This window comes from Oculina patagonica, chromosome 2, assembly GCF_052425735.1.
Source record: "Oculina patagonica isolate OP01 chromosome 2, crgOcupat, whole genome shotgun sequence".
In the NCBI taxonomy this organism is placed as follows: domain Eukaryota; kingdom Metazoa; phylum Cnidaria; class Anthozoa; order Scleractinia; family Oculinidae; genus Oculina; species Oculina patagonica.
The window spans coordinates 18,981,575-19,004,969 of NC_135759.1; the positions used below are offsets into that span (position 1 = coordinate 18,981,575).

Consider the following 23,395-nt stretch of genomic DNA (forward strand, 5'->3'; position numbering starts at 1 on the left):
TTTAGTTCAACTGACGTTGGCGTGGTGAGTACAACTTGCTTTGTATTTAATGCCATTTATAATGTTTACCAGTTTAGCTAAAATAGAGCATTCTCTGTTTTGGCCTAGCCGGATATATACATAAAACTAGCTGTTGTAAGTTACAAGTGAAATGTATACGAAGTTTAAAAGAAGCCGTGGTAAAAGGTTAGTCAAAAACATAATCAGTAAATAGACAATTACTGCAGCGTTAAAAGAAGCCACGTCACCACATTTCAAGTCATGTATCAATGTGCAAACTACTTTTTTTTTCAAATTGCAGAAAACCTCATACTAATACACCGAAAGTAAACCGATCCATCTTAAAAGATGGATCACGAAAGACGAACTAATAAAAATTGGCCATTTTTTTTCAAGATAAAGTCCCTTGCCCATTTAACGAGTTTCCAATTTACTTATGAAAAGATTCGTATTTCCAAAGTTTAGTTGTACACGGCAACATTTTATGATTTGAGGGAATAAAATGTCGAGTAGAAAGTGAAAAAAAAACAAACAACTCGTTTGCTTACAATGAATTCAAAGCTTTCAAATTTCTTGTACTTCGCAGAGAAAAAAGCGCTTCTTCCAGAATAGGATTTATCTCACAAAACAGGATCACCTCCACTGATTTCGTACTGTACAATTGTATTGCACTCGTTTGCTTTCATTGTACAACTACAAGCGCCACAAAAGCGACATGAAAGCACATTACTTTATTTCGGATTCGTCATAAATCAAATCGTCACAGTTAATTCAGAATTTGTAATTACATGCGTACCTGAATAACATCCACATTGCGTTCCCACGGAAACTTTTACGAGTCTGTTTTGTGAGTCTTAATTTAAGGTAATATTGTACACCTTAACTTCAAATGGATCACTTAAAATAAGATAAGTTCATCAGTAATTTTGCAGGTTTGCTCTAAGCGAGTGCACCGGTGGTCATTGCTTTCGTTTTGTTGTAAACTAAAGTGTTTAAAAGAACAATGTAACACCCGCAAAATAACCCTGAAATTCACAGGGAAACTTTCTTTTATAGTGCATCTAACTGCTTATCATTTCTTCCTTTAGTTTACAAATAAAAATGAAATGAGATAATGCGCAGATTTGAAACGCCAATTTGCATAACCTTACTTTGTCTATGCGCTCTTCTAAGTAGTGTTACAAAAGCATGACGTACTACAACTGAAGCAAAATATCTTCGCAATTCGATAGTATTTGGCCTTAATAAGTGCACTGGCTACGGAACTCTGCGGTAAATTGAGCGGATTCGTAGATTTCGAAAATACGGCGGATCGTGGATGGGCCAAGAAATTTGGTCCGCATTCCGGACTTTTCCTGTCTTGAAGTTCGGATCGTGGGTGTGACGCTCCGGGCTTTTATTTCAACCTTGGACTAGCAGACCCGGCGTTTGTTTGATTCCTGCAGTTTATTCGAGCGCGGAGTTTATTAAACAAGGGTTTATATATTATGTTTGACAAACTTACTTATTTCCAGTGCAACTACAGCTTTTTAATTAAATTATACCTCAAATAACTGCTTGAGGGGGTTATTTACAACTTTTCCTTGGAAACCCGGCGATAACTCCAGACCCGGCGATTATTTGAGAAAATGCGGTACTAAAGCTTATTTTAGATTGTTTTTTATTGTAAAGCCACACGTCTGTTGTGACTAGCTTCTTAATAAAGACTTCTACTACTACTACTACTACTACTAAAAGAAGTTCGGATCACGGAACTTTGGTCGGCCTTGGTTGGTATGTTGTTGTTCTGCTCATTTTCTTTTAGGACGAAACTAATACAAGCTTTAAGCCACTTACATTTTAATTGACACACAAACAAGGCAGACAAGCAATGAAACCCGTGAACTGAAACTTCTTGAAAAATTGGCATTAAAAAAAGCAAACCCTACGTCCCTTACTGTGTGTTATAGCACAGAATGTTTTCAATTACTGTAGTTCGGATTCTAAACTGAACGAAAATAGTAGCGCGAAGTTGACTTAAAAATAGCACGCATCAGCGGATTTGCGCAGCCCTATTCAACTTCCTCCTCTGTTTATTTTTAGTTACAGTGACATTATAACATTGAAGAAAGCGTCATGAACAACAAGGAAGAAATCTTAGAAGCCATCGTTGTAGTCTTAGTTCTTGCCACTTTCCTTCTCAACACCGGCCGTGCTCTTAAAGCCATCGAGTTATGCAAGGAAAGTTTGGTTTTCCTAAACAATAAAGGGCTGAGTATACAACAGCAATTTAGCAAATTAATTTGCCAAAAAATCTATGAAATAATGTTCGAAGCGTACTGTCTTATCCACGATGACACAAATGCTATAGCATATGGCAGAGAACTTCTCATCATTTACCGCGAGTGTGGTGAAACGGTCCAAAAAGTGTACCTCATCATAAAACTGGCAGAGATATATAAGAGTCAAAATAAGTATGATGGGGAGAATGAGAGAGCAGTCACTAACATGGGAGAAATTGGGAACAAAAAGGTTAAAGCAGTCGCATATGGAAATCTAGGAACTGTGTATGGATCCCTCAGTGAATATGTCAAAGCTAAAGAATATTTGGAGAAATCACTTGTAATCACAATGGAAATTGGTGACAAAGAAGGAGAAGCAACAAATTGCCAAAATCTAGGAACTGTGTTTGAATTTCTCGGTGACTATGTCGGGGCAAAAGAATATCATGAGAAAGCACTTGCCGTCACAATGAAAATTGGTGACAGAGCAGGTGAAGCAACCAATTGCGGAAACCTAGGAGATGTATTTCAATATCTCGGTGACTATGTCAAAGCTAAAGAATATCTTGAGAAAGCACTTGCGATGAGCATGGAAATTGGTGACAGAGCAGGAGAAGCAACAAGTTACGGAAACCTAGGAGTTATGTTTCAAAGTCTCGGTGACTATGCCAAGGCTAAAGAATATCTCGAGAAAGCATCTGCATTAACAACGGAAATTGGTGACAGAGCAGGAGAAGCGGCAAATTACGGAAACCTAGGAAATGTGTTTCAATGTCTAGGTGACTATGCCAATGTCTCGAGAAAGCACTTGCGATCAGCGCGGAAATTGGTGATCAAGCAGGAGAAGCAGCAAATTATGGAGATCTAGGGACTGTGTTTCAATCTACCGGTGACTACGTGAAGGCAAAAGAATTTCACGAGAAAGCACTTGCGATGACAACGAAAATTGGCGACAGAAGCAACAACGTACGAAAACCTTGGAGTTGTGTTTCTAGCTCTCGGTGAATATGTCAAGGCTAAAGAATATCTCGAGAAAGCATCTGCATTAACAACGGAAATTGGCGACAGAGCGGGAGAAGCAGCAAATTACGGAAACCTAGGAAATGTGTTTCAATGTCTCGGTGACTATGCCAAGGCTAAAGAATATATCGTGAAAGCAGTTGCAATAACAACGGAAACTGGCGACAGAGCGGGAGAAGCAACAAATTACGGAAACCTAGGAAATGTGTTTCAATGTCTAGGTGACTATGCCAAGGCTGAAGAATGTCTCGAGAAAGCACTTGCGATCACAGTGGAAATTGGTGACAAAGCAGGAGAAGCATCAAATTACGGAAACCTAGGAGTTGTGTTTGAATCTCTCGGTGACTACGTCAGGGCAAAAGAATATCACGAGAAAGCACAAGCACTTGCGATCACAATGAAAATTGGTGACAGAGCAGGAGAAGCAACAAATTACGGAAACCTAGGAAATGTGTTTCAATTTCTCGGTGACTTTGTGAAAGCTAAAGAGCATATCGAGAAAGCACTTGCGATCAGAATGGAAATTGGTGACAGAAAAGGAGAAGCAGCAGATTACAGTAACCTAGGAGTTATGTTTCGATCTCTCAGTGAATATGTTAAGGCTAGGGAATATTTGGAGAAATCCCTTGCGATCACAATGGAAATTGGTGACAAAGCAAGAGAATCATCAAATTTTGGAGAGCTGGGACATATGTACCGATCTCTTGGTAAATATAGAAAGAGTAAAGAATATCACGATAAAGCACTCGCAATCAAAATTAAAATTGGTGACAAGGCTGGAGAAGCACAAGAGTACAGAAAGCTAGGATTTGTGTTTCTTGATCTTGGTGATAATGTGAAGGCTAAAGAATATTTCGAGAAAGCACTTGCAATCACAACTGCAATTTGTGACAGAGCAGAAGAAGCAAAAATTTACGAAAGCCTAGGAATTGTGTTTCTATCTCTCGGTGAATATATCAAAGCTGAAGAATATCTTGAGAAGTCACTTTCAATACGTGAAGATATTGGAAACGTTGAAACTAAGTTTTCGTGTTATTGTTACCTTACATTGTCGAAGTTATCGCAAGGGGACATCCAGGAAGCCTTTTCTTTTTGTTTCGAAGTATTGAAAAATGATGCGAAGATTTGAGAGATTTTAATGCAGACAACGATCAAATTAAGATATCTTTAGCAGACATCAATGTTTTTCCTTACAAGTTGCTCAGTGGGTTGTTTTGTGACGCTGGAAATCCGAACAGTGCTCTTTATTCTGCAGAGCTGGGACGGGCTAGAGCCCTAGAAGACTTGATGACAACTCAGTACTCCGCTGAAAAACACCTATCAGCTAACCCCCAATCATGGACTGGCATAGAAAAACTCATGAAGAAAGAAAGCAACTCCACTTGTCTGTACATTTCTTATCATGTTCAAAGAGTGTTTTTGTGGATTCTCAAGACAAGCGGAGTCATTTCTTTCCGAGAAATGAGAGTGGATAATGAGACCCTTTTCAAAAGACTAGCAACGCCAGCTGAAAATTTGGCTGAATTTTTTGATATCGCGACTAAAGCTTTCCGCAGCTTTGGCATTTTACCCGAGGAAGTTTGCGAAGATCGATCGTTTAATGACATTGAGCCGGCTGATTCTGAGTCTTCGCGGAAAGAAAGCCTCGCACCTTTGCGACATGCAAAGGATGAGAAAGATCCCCAACCGAGTTTAGCTTTGTTCCACGAAATGCTCATCAATCCTGTGTCCGACTTACTCGAAGAGCCTGAAATCATCATTGTTCCTGATCATAACTTGTACCTTGTTCCATTTGCAGCTTTACTCGATGAAAGAGGCAAGTATTTATCAGAGACTTTCAGGATCCGCATAGTTCCTTCATTGACGACCCTCAAGCTCATTCAGGACGGTCCTGCAGACTATCACAGTGAAAATGGTGCTCTGATAGTGGGTGATCCCGATGTCGGTAAGATGCTTTACGAAGGTCGTCTAAAAAATCTTGTACCACTGCCTGGTGCAAGAGAAGAAGCAGAGATGATTGGAAGCATGCTTGGCGTTCAACCTTTGTTAGGACAGCATGCATCGAAGCAGACAGTACTTCAAAGGATAGATTCAGTGAGTCTGATACATTTGGCTGCACATGGTAATGCTGAAAGAGGAGAAATTGCCCTTGCCCCTCTAAGTTCCACTACTGGGATTCCAAATGAAGACGAGTACCTTTTAAAAATGTCTGACATTTCAAAAGTTCAACTGCGAGCTAAACTTGTAGTACTGAGTTGTTGTCACAGTGGCCGTGGACAAATTAGAGCCGAGGGAGTCGTTGGAATCGCTCGCGCGTTCTTAGGATCCGGTGCACGTTCAGTGTTGGTGGCACTGTGGGCATTAGAAGACAGTGCAACAAAGCAGTTCATGAGTTGTTGCTACGAGCACCTTGTTCATAAAGAAAGTGCAGGAGAATCTCTTCACGAGGCCATGAAGTGGATGAGGGTCAACGGCTTAACTAAAGTTTCCGAGTGGGCACCGTTTATGTTGATTGGAGATAACGTGACATTTGACTTTGAAAAATTAATGTAAGTTTAAAATAGCGAAAGAAACATTTTATGATTTTGGTCAGTAGCTAGGTTGTCTGTGTTAGTTACATCAAAATTAAAGTCATCTTTCATTACAAGTAACAGAGTCAGGACCAAAATCTTACCAAGCCGCTCTGAATTGCTAGTGTTGGGATAATTTTGTTTAAACCAAAACAATTTTTTATAAGGTGATCGGATCCTTATTCCTATGATCTGTCTTTGGATTAGAGATGCTCGATGTAGTTTTTTAGCACTAGGGTGTTTGTTTTAATTTGAAAATTAAAATTATTTGGGAAGCCAATGTTCGATTTTTGCCAAAATCCATCGTAATGATCAAATATGCCAAAGTTTAAAGCGAGGGAGGTTTTGTTAAAATATATCGACTGCCGATTGTAGGAAACTACAAGAAGTTACAAAAAACACGCACGCACGCATGCACACAAGCACAAAAAATAGCCCATACACATACCTTATCATTCTCATTCCCAGAGCCGCTTGTCCCCCTTAACCGGTGGTTTGGGCTTCGAAAGTGGGGTGTCCAGAAATGTTTTATATTTTAAGACAAGCTAAATATTTAACAATTCGTCCATGACTGCGCGCGTTGGATATGAGATGGTAGCTCCTCGTTGGCTATAAATATCTGATATCCAACAAGCGCGAGTGTAATAATTGTTTTATTAAAAACACCCAAAGAATTGCAATATTTGAGATCCCTGGCAGTTATCGCATGATGCATACACCTACCATATTTGCAGTCCATGGTATATGAGGTCAACTACCATGGTCTGTAAACCAATCAAATATCCGGAATTGCAAAATACCGAGTAACTGAATGCAACGTATCAAGCTTTTGGTTAGGATTTTGGCTGACAAAAAGACTAGATTTCGCTCCTTTTATGGTCTTATCTATTGTTTAAGGAAAGGGTCTCTATTGTTCGTAAGACAAAGGTTGGTAATCAACGACGCGTAGCCAGCTCTCCGAGCGCGAAATTCAAATTTCTTCGGAAGCGACAAGTGTTACAAACCCAGCCTTTGTGGGGGAGGGTGCGGTAATGCTTGTTGTAGCTTTGACACATCTAAAGGGAGTGGGGTGGGGAAGATTGTGACGCGAAGAGCGAGGCCTGGATAGTAAGTAAGCAAAAACTTCCGTTTCATGAAACGACTCTGAACGTTAGTTAAAACTTTCCGAAAGCACGCGAACCATTACAACTGCAGCTTCTAGAATTAAAACTTATCTCGGCAATTACAAGATTTACAATTCAAGTCTCTTTTTCTGGCCACGGTAGCGCTTTCGCAATCGAAAGCGACACTAGTTCTAAGTCAAATTTAAAATTGGCGCGACAAGCCAGCGAAACACTTGGCGAGTTTATACGCCGATCGCGGCGTATAAACTTAGGTTAGAGCTTAGGATAGAGCTCGGAAATTTTGATAGTTTGTTTGTACCCATATTTGATTGAATTAATTTTTTTCTGTGAATTCTAACCTTCATCATCAACAGCTCGGTTTAGGTCTACTGACCAGTCTGTCTTTGCTATCCAGCCCGTGGGTGGGTCGGTGGGTAAGGTTGTCTCGTCTCCATGCTACGACAGTAAAGAAACTTTGTGGTTAGTGGACAACCTAAACCAACCTCTGCCACCAAACGTCGATCGATTTTAAAACGGGGAACTATTAAAACAGGATGGAGAGAGTTAACGAAGTGCTAAATAAACTGTTAAGTGCAACACCATTAAAATACACAATGGCAAAATATTGTATGTTTAACCTCTGCCGAATAGGAAGAAACGCAAAATTAGACCGGCTAGTTTTTTTAAAGTGAATATAATAGGTCCGCGGGCGAAGATGCTGCTGGTATACGTGAGATATATCAATAAATAAATAAATATAGAATATAAATAAAGTAAGGGAGGCTGACAAACTGAAAGCCAAAATGCAACCGCGGACAGTGTGTAAATAGTGTGTAACTGTGTACGATTTTTGTAAATAGTGTGAAATAATAAAAATCTGAATCTGACAGCTTTTTCGACCTGGTTGGGTCTTGTCACGTCGTAGCAGCTACATATATAAATATATATACCCTTACTGAAGAGTAGAAACACGCACTAAGGTTTTTTTTTTTACTAAAAGGCACATGGCGAGAACCACAGATGAGCTGCTATTCAAATGAGCGCGTGGCTATAGAGTAATAGCTATGTGAAAAAGTTTTTATTTGCATAAAAAATGAGTCAAATTGGTTGTCTACTTGTATAAAAGTAATCGAAATTTTTCTGAAACGGGAAAATTTCCGAACGAACAAACCAAAATTACATAGAAGTAAACAAAATAATTATATGTAGTTTTCTCACCGAATCCACGTATCTTGGATTATCTGGTTCCCAGTGCCCACCAGGAAACTTGCGCGCCTGGTGTTCATACACTTCATCCAGGAATTCTGTAAGGTTCTTTTCAAGCTGACGAACCGTGCTAACAAAACAATTACAAGAAACACTCAAAAATCTGTTTTTGTTTCACAAAGATGTTCAAAATAAAAATGTTATAGCCTGCAAGCTAGCAGGTTTACGATTCCGCCTGAAAAGCCCAAAAGCGCCGCCCAAAAGCGGGCCTGCTCACAGGCTACAAAGTCTACTGCAAATGGAAGATTAAAACTGAAACCATCCTAATGGGTAGAAAGAAAACGCTGAGTGTGTGAAATTTATACAGAAGGAAAAATCATGACGATTTTCTGAAGTTATTGTTGAGCTATGTCCGATTCGAAGCAACCGTCATAGTGTACCAAGGTGATATCAAGTCCTAACAGAATGCTTGCCTAAATGGATTCCATACGTTTGGGAAACACTTTAAAGGTAGCCGATAGAAAAGCTCTTCAATGAGTAAAATGGTGTGAATATTCTCTGTTAACAAAAATCGTTTATTTTGTTAAGTCTTTATCTAAGAAGCCGGGGGGCTCAAAAGTAATCTGCAAGTGCAAGCAAGGTTAGTCCCTAGCTTCAGAATTCTGTAGATGAAAATCGTGAGAATAAAAGGTCTAGAAATTTTAACTCACTTTAAATCGCCTTGAGATTCTATCCACTCTCCGGAGAAAACCCATTCTTCTGGTGCAGTAAATGACTCCTTGGGCAGCTTCAACTGTTGAAGAAAAAAGATAATTCAACTTAAAATATGAGTGGCTTTATAATGACTGTTGTAACGGAAAGTCTCAACAGAGTTCATCTTGTTAAGAGCAAAAGATCAACGAACCGATCAGAAGTCGTTGCAAAATCATTTAGCTGTGGCCCGTGCGGGTGTGCATCTCTTAACTTAAAAGCCGGACCAGTCATGAAATGTACCCTCCCACGTTTATACGGCCAGATTCGTATGGTCCATAAGTGGCGTCATTTAACGCGGTTACACGGTGTATGGCTTAAGAAAATCACTTGGCAAACGTATATATTTACATAGTTTCTTTATGATCAAGAGCAACAGTGATCGTAGCTTGACACACAACAGATTTTTATGGAGGACCTTATTTCTGATCCATAGAGGACCTCCCTGAAAACCACGTATTTACGTGACTGGCGCTTCCTCTTTAAAGATTGTTTTTATTATTATTATTATTATTATTTGTATTAGACAAGCTTGTACGTACGCTGCCAGTAACGTCGGAGAAGTGGGGCCAGTTCACGTCTTTAATGGTAGATGGTTTCCAAACAGATTTGCCTTGTTTCCTTTTTCCTCTCTCTTTCATTTCATTTTCATACTAAATTCGAAGGAAAAATAATTAAAAATCAATATCCCAAGTTGTTATAAAGTCTGGCTTTGTCAAAACAGAAGTAGAAAATAAAAAATTTTTTTTTCTCAACGTCACGCCCTTTGTAGAAATTGGCGTAACGTTAAAAGAGAAACAATGAATATGAAATTGTTTTGCCTCAAATCATTATTTACAATCAATCAATCAATCAATCAATCAATCAATCAATCAATCAATCAATCAATCAATCAATCAATCAATCAATCAATCAATCAATCAATCAATCAATCAATCAAACAATCAATCAAACAATCAATCAATCAATCAATCAATCAATTTAGGCGTCTACTATGTTTGTTAATGTCATGCGCGGGATAATAATTTACAATTTCGACGCCGCCATTTTGACCGAGGTGTCAAAGCGTGAGCCTGGGCTCCCTGTGAGAATTCTTTTTACCGTACATTGTCTTTCTAATGATGAAAAGGTCACAGACAACGTTTTCCCAAACACCCGTTATAAATGGTTTGTTTTGTTCGTGAAAAACTTGTCAAAACAGGCAAGGATCCATACCGTTTCTGCGAAAACGTTAAACTCCCCACTCTTTCTTTTAATCCAGTGTTGTTGAAGTGCTGCCGGTCCTAACCACATTTCTAAACGAACCAAAGCAGGAATTTCGTGACGGGTTTTCCCGGCGTCCCGTCCAGGATACTAAAATGTTTAAAAATATTATATTAATTTATTAATCTAAACAAGTTACATCTGACAAAAGTTACTTATAAGTATAATTATACATGACAATTATGCGAAGAAATTTTCATCCGAACCAAAATTGATAACTCTTGCAATATCTGTCATTTTTTGTGTTTTAAAAGGGTTATATTTATTTATTTTTTATTCATTATTTCATTTATTTTTAGATTTATTCTTTTATAATAATTTTATGTTTGATGTCATGGAATATGGGCAAATTGTGGTGTTGTCACCCAGGTGTCAGAGTTGTTACCTTTAAGCGTAACTCGACGGTTTTTCCACAGAATTTTCCACAAGCTGCCTCATTCTCTGAATACAGAAGGTGATGCGCTGGTATTCTGCAGTAGGCCACACGCTTATTACCACTGATCATCCAAAGTACTACGTCAGGCATGCTCAGCTGGGGCTACAAGAAATTATAGTTGTTAAGCATGTTTTTTCTGTTTTGATTTTTAGAAAAAAGTAAAATAGGACACTGGTATATCGTTCCTCTGCCTCCATAAACGGTTACTCGCGCACTAAGCGTGTAAGACATTTTCTGACAATCAAGTTGTTAAACTGATCTGAAAACGTTATCCCGAAGCACACGATTATAGACTACGAGAAAAGAAAGAGTGAGGTTAGTTGACAACCTTAACACGTTTCGAACAAGGTTCACGAGATGTTTTACATGCTTCATGCAAGTATAAAAAAGGTATTTAGATTGTAGTAATTTAGGACAAAATTTCCTTGGAATCAATTTTTTCGAAAACTTTTCATACATTTATATTACCTCTATAGCCATGCTTCTGATTCTTTTGATAAACATCCTGATCTCTTCAGTGACTCTTTCCATTTTCAGTTCGTCTTTAGGTTTCTTACTTAGATTCTTCGCGTCAACCATAAGATTTTCCTTTCAAAGTAATGTAAAAATGTAAATGTTATTTATAAAGGTAATTTAAACAGAAGTTTTCAAAGAAAACAGTTCTGTTACCTGTTTTCAAAAATATTTGTACAACAAATACAGAAATGCAACTTTTAGGTTTTACCCTCAGTTAGAAGTTTATTTAAGCCTTAACTAGCAATCTCGTAGAGAAATTAGTCATGTAAAAATGTCCATGTTCTTTAAATGTCCATGTAACCCCAGCGTCATTTGCTACCCTTTATATATCAAGGTCTGAATTATGACGTCTTACGTACTGTGAAGACATATCCACCTCCAAATAGGTAACTAGTATTAAGGTTTTTTGTCGATATCATCTCTGACCGCGCGAGTGCGACAAAGATAGTTCAAAGTCAGGCTTTTGGGAAAGAAAATGTTGGACAATAAATTTCGAAACTGATGCTTGTGATGAACGTAACACGTAGGATTGAGGTTCGTAGTTTTCCACAATAAAGTGGTCTTGTATTTTTACTTCAGGTAAATTAATTTACGTTTTTAATGGATTGCAGAAATTATATTAAGTATTTGCTCAATATAGAAAGAAGCAGTTTTCGTAACCTTACCAGTTCTGTTAATCTCAGTTTGTGGATCTCCTCGTCCAGTGGGTTTCTTTGGCCAGTGAGCTTGGGGATTTCGTTTTTAAAACGACCTAATTCCTTCCTTGAAATAGAAAAAAATAAAAGGAAGATAAAAATGAGAAACAATTCATAGGAACATTGTGTAAAAGTCAAAGTTTAGGTAAAAGTAAAAGGAAATCAGTTACTAAAGCGTCGGTCGCAACAATTGGCTGCACATCATTCCTTTATTCTCAATAGTATAGGACATCGTTTTGAATTTTCGCTGTTTTTTAATACAATTTCAGCTCAATGCTCAGGAAAGCAATATAAAAAGGATGATTTCTAAGACTGGCTCACTGGCATACTGTAATCCATAGCCCTCCTTTGTAATGGATGAGCGTACAATTCGTTTAAGTTCATAGCTGCGAAAAACGACTGACTAAATTAGCAACAGAAACAACAAAACATACACTTTCTAATACTAAGTTAAGCATAAGTTTGTACACCGTACAACCCTAGAACTTAAATACAGTCAACTCTCTCTAAGACAGACACCTTAGGGACCGGCCGCAGCTGTCCGTCTTAGAGAGGTGTCCGCCTATAGAGAGTCGAGGTAACATGACACCAGTAATTCTGAGATAATAAAGCTAAACCTTTGCACAATGCAACAAACCTTTGCTAACTGCAAAAAGACTAAAATAATAAAAGGATCGTATTTGCTTTTTAAAGCAAAAATTGAGAGCTTCTACACTGACTGTAACTGTGATACTGTAAGTAGAGAACGACCTCTTAAGTGTCCATTTACGTAAGCAAAGAAGTAATCCGTTAATGCGTCATTGTTTTGGTTAGTATGCTTGGTATACGCGTATCCTTAGAGCACTGACTAACTTTGCGAAGTTTGGAAGTATTTTCACTAATTAAACATGACATAAAGACACTCCTCTAGTGTCCGTTAATGATTTTCGTTGTCCGTCTTAGAGAGATGTCCGTCTTTAGGAAGTTTGGTTATAGTATTGACTGAAAAACGGCAGGGACCATAACCAGGTGTCCGTCTTATGGAGGAGTCGTTTATAGAGGTGTCCGTTAAGAGAGAGTTGACTGTAGACTAGTCTAGTCGAGTGTCTCGTCCTGTTGATGTCATCGAGAAAAGCAATTTTGTAAGGTTTAAAGATTTAGGCAGAGAAGTGATAAGAAGTAGAATTCTTACTGGCAGGTTTCACTGAAAACCTTAAGGACTGACTGTATCTCCTTTTCTCCCTTCTGTAAAGCTTCCAGATCTTTTTCCTATGGAGCAACATAATGGTAAAAATTTACAATGATTTTAAGCTACTTGTAAACTTTTTTACAAAACTTAAACATGGCAATACTTAAAAATAAGATATCAATAGTCTTCTAATTATAGCAAAAATACTTCGTACCAGCTTCTCTCTCATTCTCTTTAGAATGTTGAGTGGTTCTATTCTGAAAGAGATGTCTTCCCATGAGCACTTGATCCAAACACATGGTTTTTCTCGACCCCAGGGTAAAATGATAATAAGAATGATCATACACCGGCTTTAATGGAGTGGTATTTGAAGGAGCTACAGATTCATCGAATTTTGTTCCGTTCTTTCCTTCAAAAGAAATAATAGACACATCGTTAGCATAGAACTTGCATTTTTTTGACCACTTTGCAACTTACACTGAAAAAAATTATGGTACATATTTTGTGATAAACTTGGAAGAGAAATTTTTACGCTATATCCTATAACAAAATATAAATGCAATCATTTCTTTGAAATTCTCACTCATCGGCAAAACTGATCTTAGGAGGTTGTCCGGAACCTGTTACATATAAGGAGGCTCGATGTAGTTTTTAACCCTTTAGGTAGTTGTTTTGAAAATGAAAATGAACTAGGAAGTCAATACTCAATTTTTGCCAGACTACACCATAATGATTACATATGACCAAAGTTTGATTTTTTACTGGTTGATACTGAAATTTACTGCTAATCGTTGCTATGGTAACCACTGTTACTAAGATACTAAGATAATTTCCATTTTCAAAACAGCCACCTAAGGGCTAAAAAACTATATCGAGCCTCCTTAAACCTACTGTAGTTATATAGCCTAATGCTAGATTTCCACTGACGCGTAATTTTTTACGTGCGTAAAAAAAATTAGAAACAATGTATGAACGACTTGCGTAAACGTGAACGCAAGTCGTTCATACATTGTCTCTAATTTTTTAGGCACGTAAAAAAATACGCGTCAGTGGAAATCCACCTTAAATCAAGTCTTTGGTAGCTCACTGATAGAGCATTCGAGCGGCCTGCCAAACGATACATAGGTTCGACTCCTGTTGGTAGTAGAAGTTTAGTCACTTACTGATTAAGATTTTTCTCATACTCGCTAGAGGGGTCCGGCACTATAGTCCTAAAATTTTGCAGTGCTCGCAAAATTAGGCTTCTGCTCAGAACGCTAGCAAAATTTTAGTGGGTGCTCGCTTATTTTTCTGGAGTGCTCGCATACTCGAATTTTAGTGGAAGTAGCTTTTTGAAAAGTGCTCGTTGCTCGCAAGGCTAACTTTTGTCAATGCTCGTGCTTGTGAAGCAAAACGCTGTGCTCCCATGCTCGCAAATGCTTGCAAAGACCATTCGATACCCTTCACTAACAAAACTGTTAATCGGGTTCAAATTTTGTGTATAATGTCACATACAGTTAAAGTATCCTTTTGACAAATAACAATCGATTACTTTGCTTATGATACCAAAAACAACTCACCAATACTGACTTCAAACTCCACAGGCCCATCATTCACTGCGATCATAGTAGCTTCGTGAAAACACGCGAACAGTGTAAATTTGGAACGCCTTTGATACTTCTAAAAGAGAAAGTAAATTGTAAAGATTATATGTACATTATCCTCTTCTACTGCGATGCAAGTTTTTTTGGTTACTCACTGACCGAATTTTAAATGGGATAATCCCAAAAGCCAACGGTTCGGCCTTAAGTCATGTTTAATTCCTTAAAACATCGCCCCTAACCTAAATTGAAATTGAACCTGACATTCTTTGTGAATGCATAACGATTATGTATTACTGAAATCGATAAAGCCCGGGGGGGGGGGGCCTCGTTAAGGGTTATTTCAAACTACTTGGCTTAAGTGGATTTACAAACAAAATGCTTTGGGTTGACATTACGTACCTCAACTCTGATTTCATCTAGATCTTCTTTATTCATTGTATGTCGATCAGGGCGACCTATGCCGTGAGTGGGGACGGTCTTCAACTCCACAAGGACGCGTCCCCGGTAAGCAACACCTTCTCCCTTGAAAAGACAAAAATGAATTGTTAAAAACAAAAACTTGCAGGAAATTGAATTAAGTCGAATATGTATGAATGTAATATGTTACTGTGGATGAGGTTAATTACAAAGCCAATCGCATCTTACGACCATCTAACCAAATAAGGACTTGAGATTTAGAGCGGTTTTCTAAGGGCTATCGTAAAATCAAGCTTTATTGAAGTGTCAGAATAATAACGCTGTGATGCCTATTAAGTACACTGAAAGTAAGCAGTCAAAGTGTGTAAATAGAACAGAGGCTTGTAAAAAATCTTAACTGGCAGGAGACTAACTAGTTGGCTATTTTCATAGCGCGGTCAATGAGCTAAACTCGAGACTACTGTGAGCAAATCCAGCTCACGATCGAAGGGGAAGATTTGAACCGAAACCACTCTGCCACACCAGCCCACAAATTGAGGTTGGTTTGCTCTTGATTAATCAAAAAAACCTATTTGCTCTGATTTTTCATTTTCAACTGATTAAAAAAAAACTTTTTAAAGTTAATTCACAGTAAAAAACTGCTTTGAAACAAACAATGAGGAAAGTCAATTGATGGTTGTTTTGGTTTTAAATCTTGGATTATTAGATTTTCTACCTCTTGACTTTTCACAGTAACTTACTTTTTACTCAGAAAAAAGGCATTGCACGTACTATTTTAGTGAGATATCATTCACCATGTTAAGTTTTACTTACTATCCCTTTGTTGAGGTTTTCATACTTGTCCAGAGTCAATCGGTGATATTCCCTCGGGGAGCCATAGAAATTAATAAAACACGGCCCAAACTGAGGTAAGAATCCTACATAGTACGAGTAAAATCAACAACATTTGTTAGACAGCTTCTGGTATATGATAAACAACCGAGAGTGATAAATCTGTTTACGGTAGTATAAACAAAGGAGACAGACAATGGTACTTTGTAGAATTCGTTACAGTACGGCTATCATGCATGTGTTTCGGGGCCATTTTTGATGGCAAAAGGCGTATTGAAGAAAGATAATGATGAAATCCAGTTCCACTTGTATAACATTCTATCATTATTTTAAAAGTAGACCTCTACGCCAATGACAAATTGAATTTCCCATGGCCAGGAGGCAAGATTGGCCGCCCCATCCATCTCTAAAGAGCCAGATCTACCTACAAGATTATTGACAAGTTGACGAGTTTCTAAGAAACCGATTATGTTTCGTTATGACTGCAACAATAACTATATTGTTTACGTACCTTCCCCAAGATTTCCTGGTCCAGAAATGGCCGAGAGTGGCAAATAGGCTGTGCCTATAAAGTCATGTTTATTGCCTTGGTCCCTAGAAATAGGTTGCAAAACAAATTTATCACGGCGAAATGTCTTGCTAATGTAATTATATTTAAACTCATGTTTAACAATTAAAGACAAATACACATGACAATATCTTTTTGCTAGCTTTCATTGAAATATTCTTCCAAATGTAAGCGATTGTTCAGGGAAACGTGAATTATAGTGCTAGTAGTAGAGACTTCATTTAATGAAGGTAGCACTAGAATTGTAAAAAATAACAAACAAATGGCGCTCCTACATTATATACAATAAAATATACAAAATACTATAAAATAAGAATATTAAAACTATGGCTAAGCTATAAGATAATGGGCTGAAGCAAATGCAAAATCAAAAACACGAGATAAATTTTGTAAAAAAATAAGTGTAAAAAGTATAGCTAAATTTCTAAAAGTTTGTTGATTGGCTGTTACTAGGTCGAAATGTTCTAGTAAACTGGGCCTCAGTTATTTACCAATCCATCAACTGCAACTTTAGCCTCTCGCACATCGAGGGGAACTACAAAATAACAATAGCAAAAGGAAATGAACAAGGCTGGAAACACTCAGTAAGTCCCATAACTGTACTACAGTCAAACCTGTATTTAGCCAACACCCTCGGGGAATACTCAAGTGTCGTGTTTTGTTCATGCAGGGTGTCCACTTAAAAACAGGTTCCCATAAACTGAAACGCGTTGTATTTGTGTCAAAAACCATTTCAACTAATGGTCACTAATGGTGGATACTTCGGGAAAGTAAGTCAAAAACTTCAAGGATGGCCAGTGAAAGGGCGTCCTTCTTTCTTGATGGCGAAAATACTCTAAGTGAATGTCTTGATCAATCTTTTTAAAAGCCTTGTCAGATTTTTTTTAGGTATCCTGCATGCTGGGTGTTGGCATTTTGTTAAAAGTATCTGTACATGTTATAAACAATATTAATGAATACATCAGCCACTTTTTGGTGTCCTCCGCTAATAGGGATGTCGGCTTTATTGAGGTATACTTTACAGTAAATAAGTAAAATACATTTTTGGAACTTTCTCTAGCTGTCCGCTAAATAAAGAGTGTCCGCTTAAATTTATTTTTTACAGATCAGACTGCATTTAAACTTACTTCAAAGCTTGTTACTGTCTGCTCATAGTGTAATCATTCTGGAACGTTAAACTTTCATGAATTAAACTCACCACAAATGGTATCTTTAAGACTTGTTTGAAATTTGGGTTGCTGTTCTTGTATTCTATGTTGGTGGACACCTACAGTGGAAGATATAAAGACTAAAACGGTGATTTCGAGTATCAGCAAAGACTCCAGTTTCCTGTACGGTTTGTCAAAGCTCAAAATACTTTTGGAGCAAATTGATAAGTCAGAAATATACGAGATGATCATCTCGCGCTACGCGCTAGTTGATAGCTGATAATTTAATCACCTCATATCCAACGCGCTTATGAAATAGTTGTTAAATATAAGTTTCATAAATTAAATGGCTAAGGGGAAAAAATCACAGAACTCCACTGTCTGGCGACTTCTCGGATTTCCTCCGTCACGAAACAGGCTGTCTCGTCCCCAGGCGCCGTTGGCCGGCGTGGGGGAAGGGGAAAAGGGGGGGGGGGGGGGGGGGGGGGCGGCGGCCCCCCCCCCCCGGGCCCCCCCGGGGCCGGGGGGGGGCGCATCTTACTTAAAATGGCAAATTGTTTTAAGTTTGTCGTTCAGTATCCGTCTTTTAAAATCATCGTCAGTGGAAACCATCCTTATTCATTTTCGCGTTTTTAAATTACTCCTCTGTTGTTTTTCTATGTTAGAAAACTATTATTTTGAGGTTTCCTTCAATTTGAAAGTATTCAGAAAAATGACTTTTAATATCGCGACACCGCTCCTTCAATAATAATCGAGTCTTTTGCGTAACGGAAAAGAAATGTTCAAATATATCTCACGTGATTGCCACTAAAGCTAAAAATTAAATACGGATCCACAAGATTCCGTTCCTCTTCATGTTCTGGTTTAGAACGAGCTTCCTCCTAAAGATAAAAGTTTTTAAAAGAAGTAGTTCATATCCAGTTCATTCAACAATTAAATTGAACTATCACAGTCCGACAACAATCGAGAACTTTTTAACATAAGCCAGTGCCCGATCTATACCACAAAGACTTTTGATTAAACTGTTTTGTTGGCGACTATATTAAATAATTTTTGACAATAATTGACAAAAAATCTGAAGGCCCCCGAGTTTGCCAATAGTCAAATAGCTGAGCAAAGTATGATGGATCTATTTTATACTGGTAGGTAAAGTCTGCGTTTGAGCCCTTCAGGCCGCAGCGTATTCCCGTTTCAGCAGCATCAAGCGACTAGGAGTATTTCTACCCCTTCCCCCCATGGATGGGATGCTATTCCATCACAGGGTTACCCCTAACAGTAAATTCGCCGGTACCCGTATACACATATACACCTGGGTGTAGAGAGGCACTGTTATGAGATTATAGTGTCTTGCCCAAGTGAACACAACGCAGTGATCCGACCACGGCTCCAACCCAGACCGCTCGGTCCGGAGTCCTGCGCGCTAACCACTAGGCCACCGCGCCTCCCATTTTGCAGAATAGCACTCAAAAAATGATAAGAAATCCATCCGGTAGTAAGGATAAGTAGCGATGGCGAATGTAAAGTTGGCGATTTAAAACCAGGCTACATTTTGTAAAAGAAACAGTAATCCAACCATATTCAGACAACATTTAATGTTACAACGTTACCTCTTCTGATGGTTTGGACCACAAGGACAGATTAGCAAAAAATGACTTGAACTTCATCACAACTCCAGCGTCCACTAAATAAATCAAACGTGTTTTGACTTCAGTAATGCGCAACGAAGTATTAACATCGGCATCAAAAACTAACAACAGCAACAATAACAACTAACAGAAACAACGCCAGTTACAGACAACGTTGTTTGGTCCGGCACATTATATAGTTCTTTATAAGCAAGAATACTACTTCGATAGACCGTTAAACAGATTAACCCTCGGACGTACAAGCAAATTCATATCCCCACCGTGGTACAAGGGGGGATGGTACCCCTCCCCAGGGTTTTCGTTCTATTAGAGCGCAGCAAAAATATTTTGCACTGAGGTGGCATCCCCCCCCCGCTTTGTGCGTCCGAAGGTTAATATCGGCGTTGCAAAGAGGATGGCTCGTTAAGTAGACAGAAACTCGATACGACTAAAACAAAAACAAAAGTCTTACTTTGTGGTAGATCCTTTGCTTGGTGAACGTTCAGAACAAACATAAATGATTGGCGCTGCACACCCACTGGAATGAGACAATTCCTGAAAAGAGATTTCAACTATTATTTTTGCAAATTGTAGCAATGGAAAGATAGAAAAGATGCGGCAAAAATGGTACGGGGATCTATACAGTGAACTCTCGCCTTGCGGAAACCTTGTCTCACACCTGCTACTACGGACTTACCTATTACGGACACCAAATGATGGTCCCGAAGGTGTCCGTTATAGAGGTAGTTGACTGTACTTTGCCTGTATTAAATTTCTCTTGTAAAAAAGGAATTGGAATTGGATTCGATTTCTGCAAAGATTATGAAGATGTCACCAACAACAGCGACAATTGTCTACCTAATCAAGATCCCCAATGTGACATAATTATTCGTCATTATTAAACGTTTTTACATGTACAGAACTCCTAAACTTACGCCTCAATGTCTTCATCTTTTTCGTCTACGCCTGGAATATTTATTTCAGCCTAAGGTAAAAAGACAATTAAAACCATTTTTCATGTTTTGTCTCAGAATGTGATTCTCTTAAAATGTTGAAAGCAACGCATGAAGAAGTCAAACTTTAAAGGCAAAGACAAAGTCAACCGGCTAACCAGGTTTTAAATTATTACAGCAAGAAAAAACATTATAAATTCGGTATTGATCTAAAAATTTAGAAAAATTCATGTATCGAGTTACTTTTCTGGATGTAATATATCAAACACAAGAGACAGTGCTTCACCCCAGGGATATCAAAACACCGAGAACAGAGTTGAAAATACGACTCGGAGCGGAGTATTTTGGAAGAAATTCGAGTAAATTCCGGTTATACAAACCCCCTTCACGGTTTTGATTTTCTTAAGTTCAACCACAGGAAGCAGAGGAGCCAAATTCGACCTTTTGTAAATATTAAAATATTTGATCTTTTTCGAAGCGCTTGTCATACGTTATAAATTATACGATCTTTTTGTAACCAGATGAATTATTAATGAGTTTGAGAATGTTACAAACCGGTAGTTTGTCACCTGGTCCCATTACAACTGCTGTAACCTTGAGATAACCCTGCAAACGAAAATGTTTAAGCCAAATTAAAGACGTCTTTTAAGTTTAAAGGAGTGTACGTCACGGCGGATTTCGCAGATTTTTGGTCTAAACTGTTCTGAAATTAGTGGTAGGGAACTTTGCCAAACGAGAAACATTATCTTTGAACATCTAAAAGAAGTTATAAACTTAATTTGCGGATAAAAAACAAACTACGGTTATAAATATCGATTTTTTTTGAAGACGCACGGAGACAACTTGAAACAACTTTATTTTTTAAGTTGCAATCCATTTCCATCGAGCTATCTGCAGCCAAAGTCGCTCTTTCACAGTTTCAGTGCTCTAATATAGCAACTTTGTAATAAAAATGGACTATTCTTTGTAGGTTTCCTACAACACAAATATAAATTTTGGCTGTTCAAAAAATCGGTTAAAATCCGTGACAGAGCCCCTCTAAGTTAAGTGAAATTAAACACAAAATCATGAAAACAACACTTACCGCTGGCGAGTGACCTCCCCTTGGTCCTTGTTTGATGCCCGAATCGACACTGTCCTGAATGGTATAGAATCAACAATTATTCTACGAAATGTAAACTGTAATATAAACTTTTTTAATAGTCAGCTCCCCACAGGGCTTTTCAGTAACTATTACGTTTAATATCGCCTGATAGTTTGATGACGAGCGTTTGAAACAGAGTTGGCTAAAATCAGACGATATTCCGCAAGGTTGAGCAGTATATTCACTTTAAAATTGTTCAAGAAATTGTCAACAAAACGCAAGTTATAGCTAGAAGGACTTTGGTTTTGCAACGCTTTGTAAACTTCGAACCGGCGAGTCATGGTAATCTACGTGTGTTTAAGTCTGTACTTATTTTTTATAAATCGCTCTCGAGATCCGTACTGTGAAATAAGGACCGAGTTTTCATCGATTTAGGTGCAAGTACCCCGAGAAACCAAGGCTAATACGGTGTTTGTTATATCTCCTGCTCTGAGGTAAGAGAATATTTCAAGATCAAACGCACGGACAGGGGCTTTACGTAAGAATAAGCCCCGTAAAGTTGATACAATAATAAGGTAAAACTCTAGCTTTCTGAGTTACTTACTTCGCTTTTCTTTCCAACTGGTTTGGACAACATAATCCACTTACGAATAAATGAATGGCCTGAAAAGAAGCATAAAAATTCAAGACAGTTTACATCTAAATCCTAAAACGAGACAGCACTTGTCAGAAAACAGAAAATAGAGTTGTGGATGGCCACAAAAATTCGGTTACCTTTTCGTTCATAAACGTATCCAATGTCAAACTAAAAAGAAAAAAAAAGGATTGGGTAACGTTTTGTGAAACTACGTTTTTGGTGCATAAAGGCCTCCGCAAACGAGTGAGCACTGTTTTCCAAAATTGTTTTCTTAGCGCGCAAACTGGGATCATTTAGGGAACAAATGTTTCAGCAAAAAATCCACGACAACGATACTGAATCTGTTTAATAAACTATTTCAGAGCCACAGCCCGAATTAAATGTATTGGTAATATATTTGACGACTGTTTAGGTGCGTGTTCGAATTTTTGATCATACACGTGTACGTAAATAAGAATGTAGCCCGTTCTCTATCTCTCGATCTGACCTGTTTCTCCGGTTTGAAATTTTTGAAACCCTTTACTTAAAGCACATCTTTCCTTTAGATGCCTGCTTCTTTTTTCGAAGGCAACGTTTTTAGAAAGCCTATTATATAAAGTTCTCGATTTCTTAGTATCTGATCAATATGGAGCTGTAGTTTCTTGATTGCCATGCACTAAATATTTAAATCTCCCTTGACGGAGAAATTCTCTTCAAAACGAATTTAAAAGAGGATAAGTGAAATAAAATTAAATCTATGCCCTGTGTTTGAATTTCGTTAAATTTTTTTATAAAGGATAGCTGAAGATGCCAAGCCGCATCCTAAGAAGTCAGACCGGAAGGATTAACTCTTACCTTAAAAATGCCTAACAGTGCGTTCGATCGAAAAGGTCCTGTAGCGTTAAAAACCTGGTACAAAAGAAAGACAATCAATATTTTAAAATAGAATATAATGGCAGACAATATCTTCAAAAACAAGTGGAGAAATTTTGTAATGGCTGATATAATCTTGTTTCTTACCTCGAGAGTAATGAGTTCATCGAACAACTCCGCTTCGGATGAGCGAAAATTGAAGGCCAACATCTGCAAAGTGAGTCAGAAGAAGAAGAAGATATTAACTTTTCTCATTTCGTGCAATTTAAGTTGTAAATAGACATCAGGCGAGCATAGAAGGAGATACGAAATAACCAAGAAAATAAAGAAGGAAGAACTTTTTCCAGATGCTAGCCAGTAGCGACCTTAGGGTTAAGTCATATGGTACCCAAGAAACAACGGGCACAAAATGAAAATTTAGGGTAACCGGTAACCTGCCGGTGTTTCACATGATGAAAGTATAAAACTTATTAGAAGATTGGAAACCATTTGCTATTTAGTAATATCAAATCAGCAGTAGGGGTGATGATTGGGTGGGGGGAGGGGGGGAGGGGGGGAATGGTTGGTAGATAATAATAACGTGTGACAAATAGTAACGTGTGAATTTTGTTATAAAAATGAAACTGAGATATTACTGCAATGAAAGCTTTGACAGTGTCAATCAATAGCTTTAGAAAAATATCAACACTTTCTGTTCATTCTGTTTCGA

The 23,395-nt window shown here is 38.0% G+C and overlaps 2 protein-coding genes across 3 annotated transcripts in view; one reads left to right on the forward strand and one right to left on the reverse strand.

Moving 5' to 3' along the window:
• The window catches only part of LOC144643377 (myoferlin-like), a 59,513-nt gene that overhangs the window by 30,225 nt on the left and 5,893 nt on the right, over positions 1-23,395 (reverse strand). Inside the window, 27 exon segments of the mRNA XM_078502590.1 lie at positions 7,314-7,410; positions 8,173-8,290; positions 8,871-8,953; positions 9,453-9,563; positions 10,126-10,263; positions 10,559-10,711; positions 11,078-11,197; positions 11,791-11,887; positions 12,992-13,068; positions 13,203-13,311; positions 13,313-13,397; positions 14,548-14,647; positions 14,971-15,093; positions 15,802-15,905; positions 16,331-16,413; positions 16,879-16,922; positions 17,586-17,654; positions 18,333-18,416; positions 19,143-19,216; positions 19,633-19,715; positions 20,096-20,145; positions 20,669-20,719; positions 21,198-21,251; positions 21,802-21,860; positions 21,972-22,002; positions 22,669-22,722; positions 22,834-22,896. Of these exon segments, the coding sequence (XP_078358716.1) occupies positions 7,314-7,410; positions 8,173-8,290; positions 8,871-8,953; positions 9,453-9,563; positions 10,126-10,263; positions 10,559-10,711; positions 11,078-11,197; positions 11,791-11,887; positions 12,992-13,068; positions 13,203-13,311; positions 13,313-13,397; positions 14,548-14,647; positions 14,971-15,093; positions 15,802-15,905; positions 16,331-16,413; positions 16,879-16,922; positions 17,586-17,654; positions 18,333-18,416; positions 19,143-19,216; positions 19,633-19,715; positions 20,096-20,145; positions 20,669-20,719; positions 21,198-21,251; positions 21,802-21,860; positions 21,972-22,002; positions 22,669-22,722; positions 22,834-22,896 (2,314 nt within the window).
• Positions 2,135-4,579, forward strand: LOC144643382 (uncharacterized). Of its 2 annotated transcripts, XM_078502598.1 has the most exons (3): positions 2,135-3,034; positions 3,257-4,304; positions 4,537-4,579. In XM_078502598.1, exons 1-3 carry the CDS (start codon positions 2,305-2,307, stop codon positions 4,550-4,552), a joined length of 1,794 nt encoding a protein of 597 aa, XP_078358724.1. In that variant the 5' UTR covers positions 2,135-2,304; the 3' UTR covers positions 4,553-4,579. The 2 variants fall into 2 exon arrangements, with proteins under 2 accessions (XP_078358724.1, XP_078358723.1); XM_078502597.1 differs by lacking the exon at positions 4,537-4,579 and having other exon boundaries at positions 2,149-3,034; positions 3,257-4,422.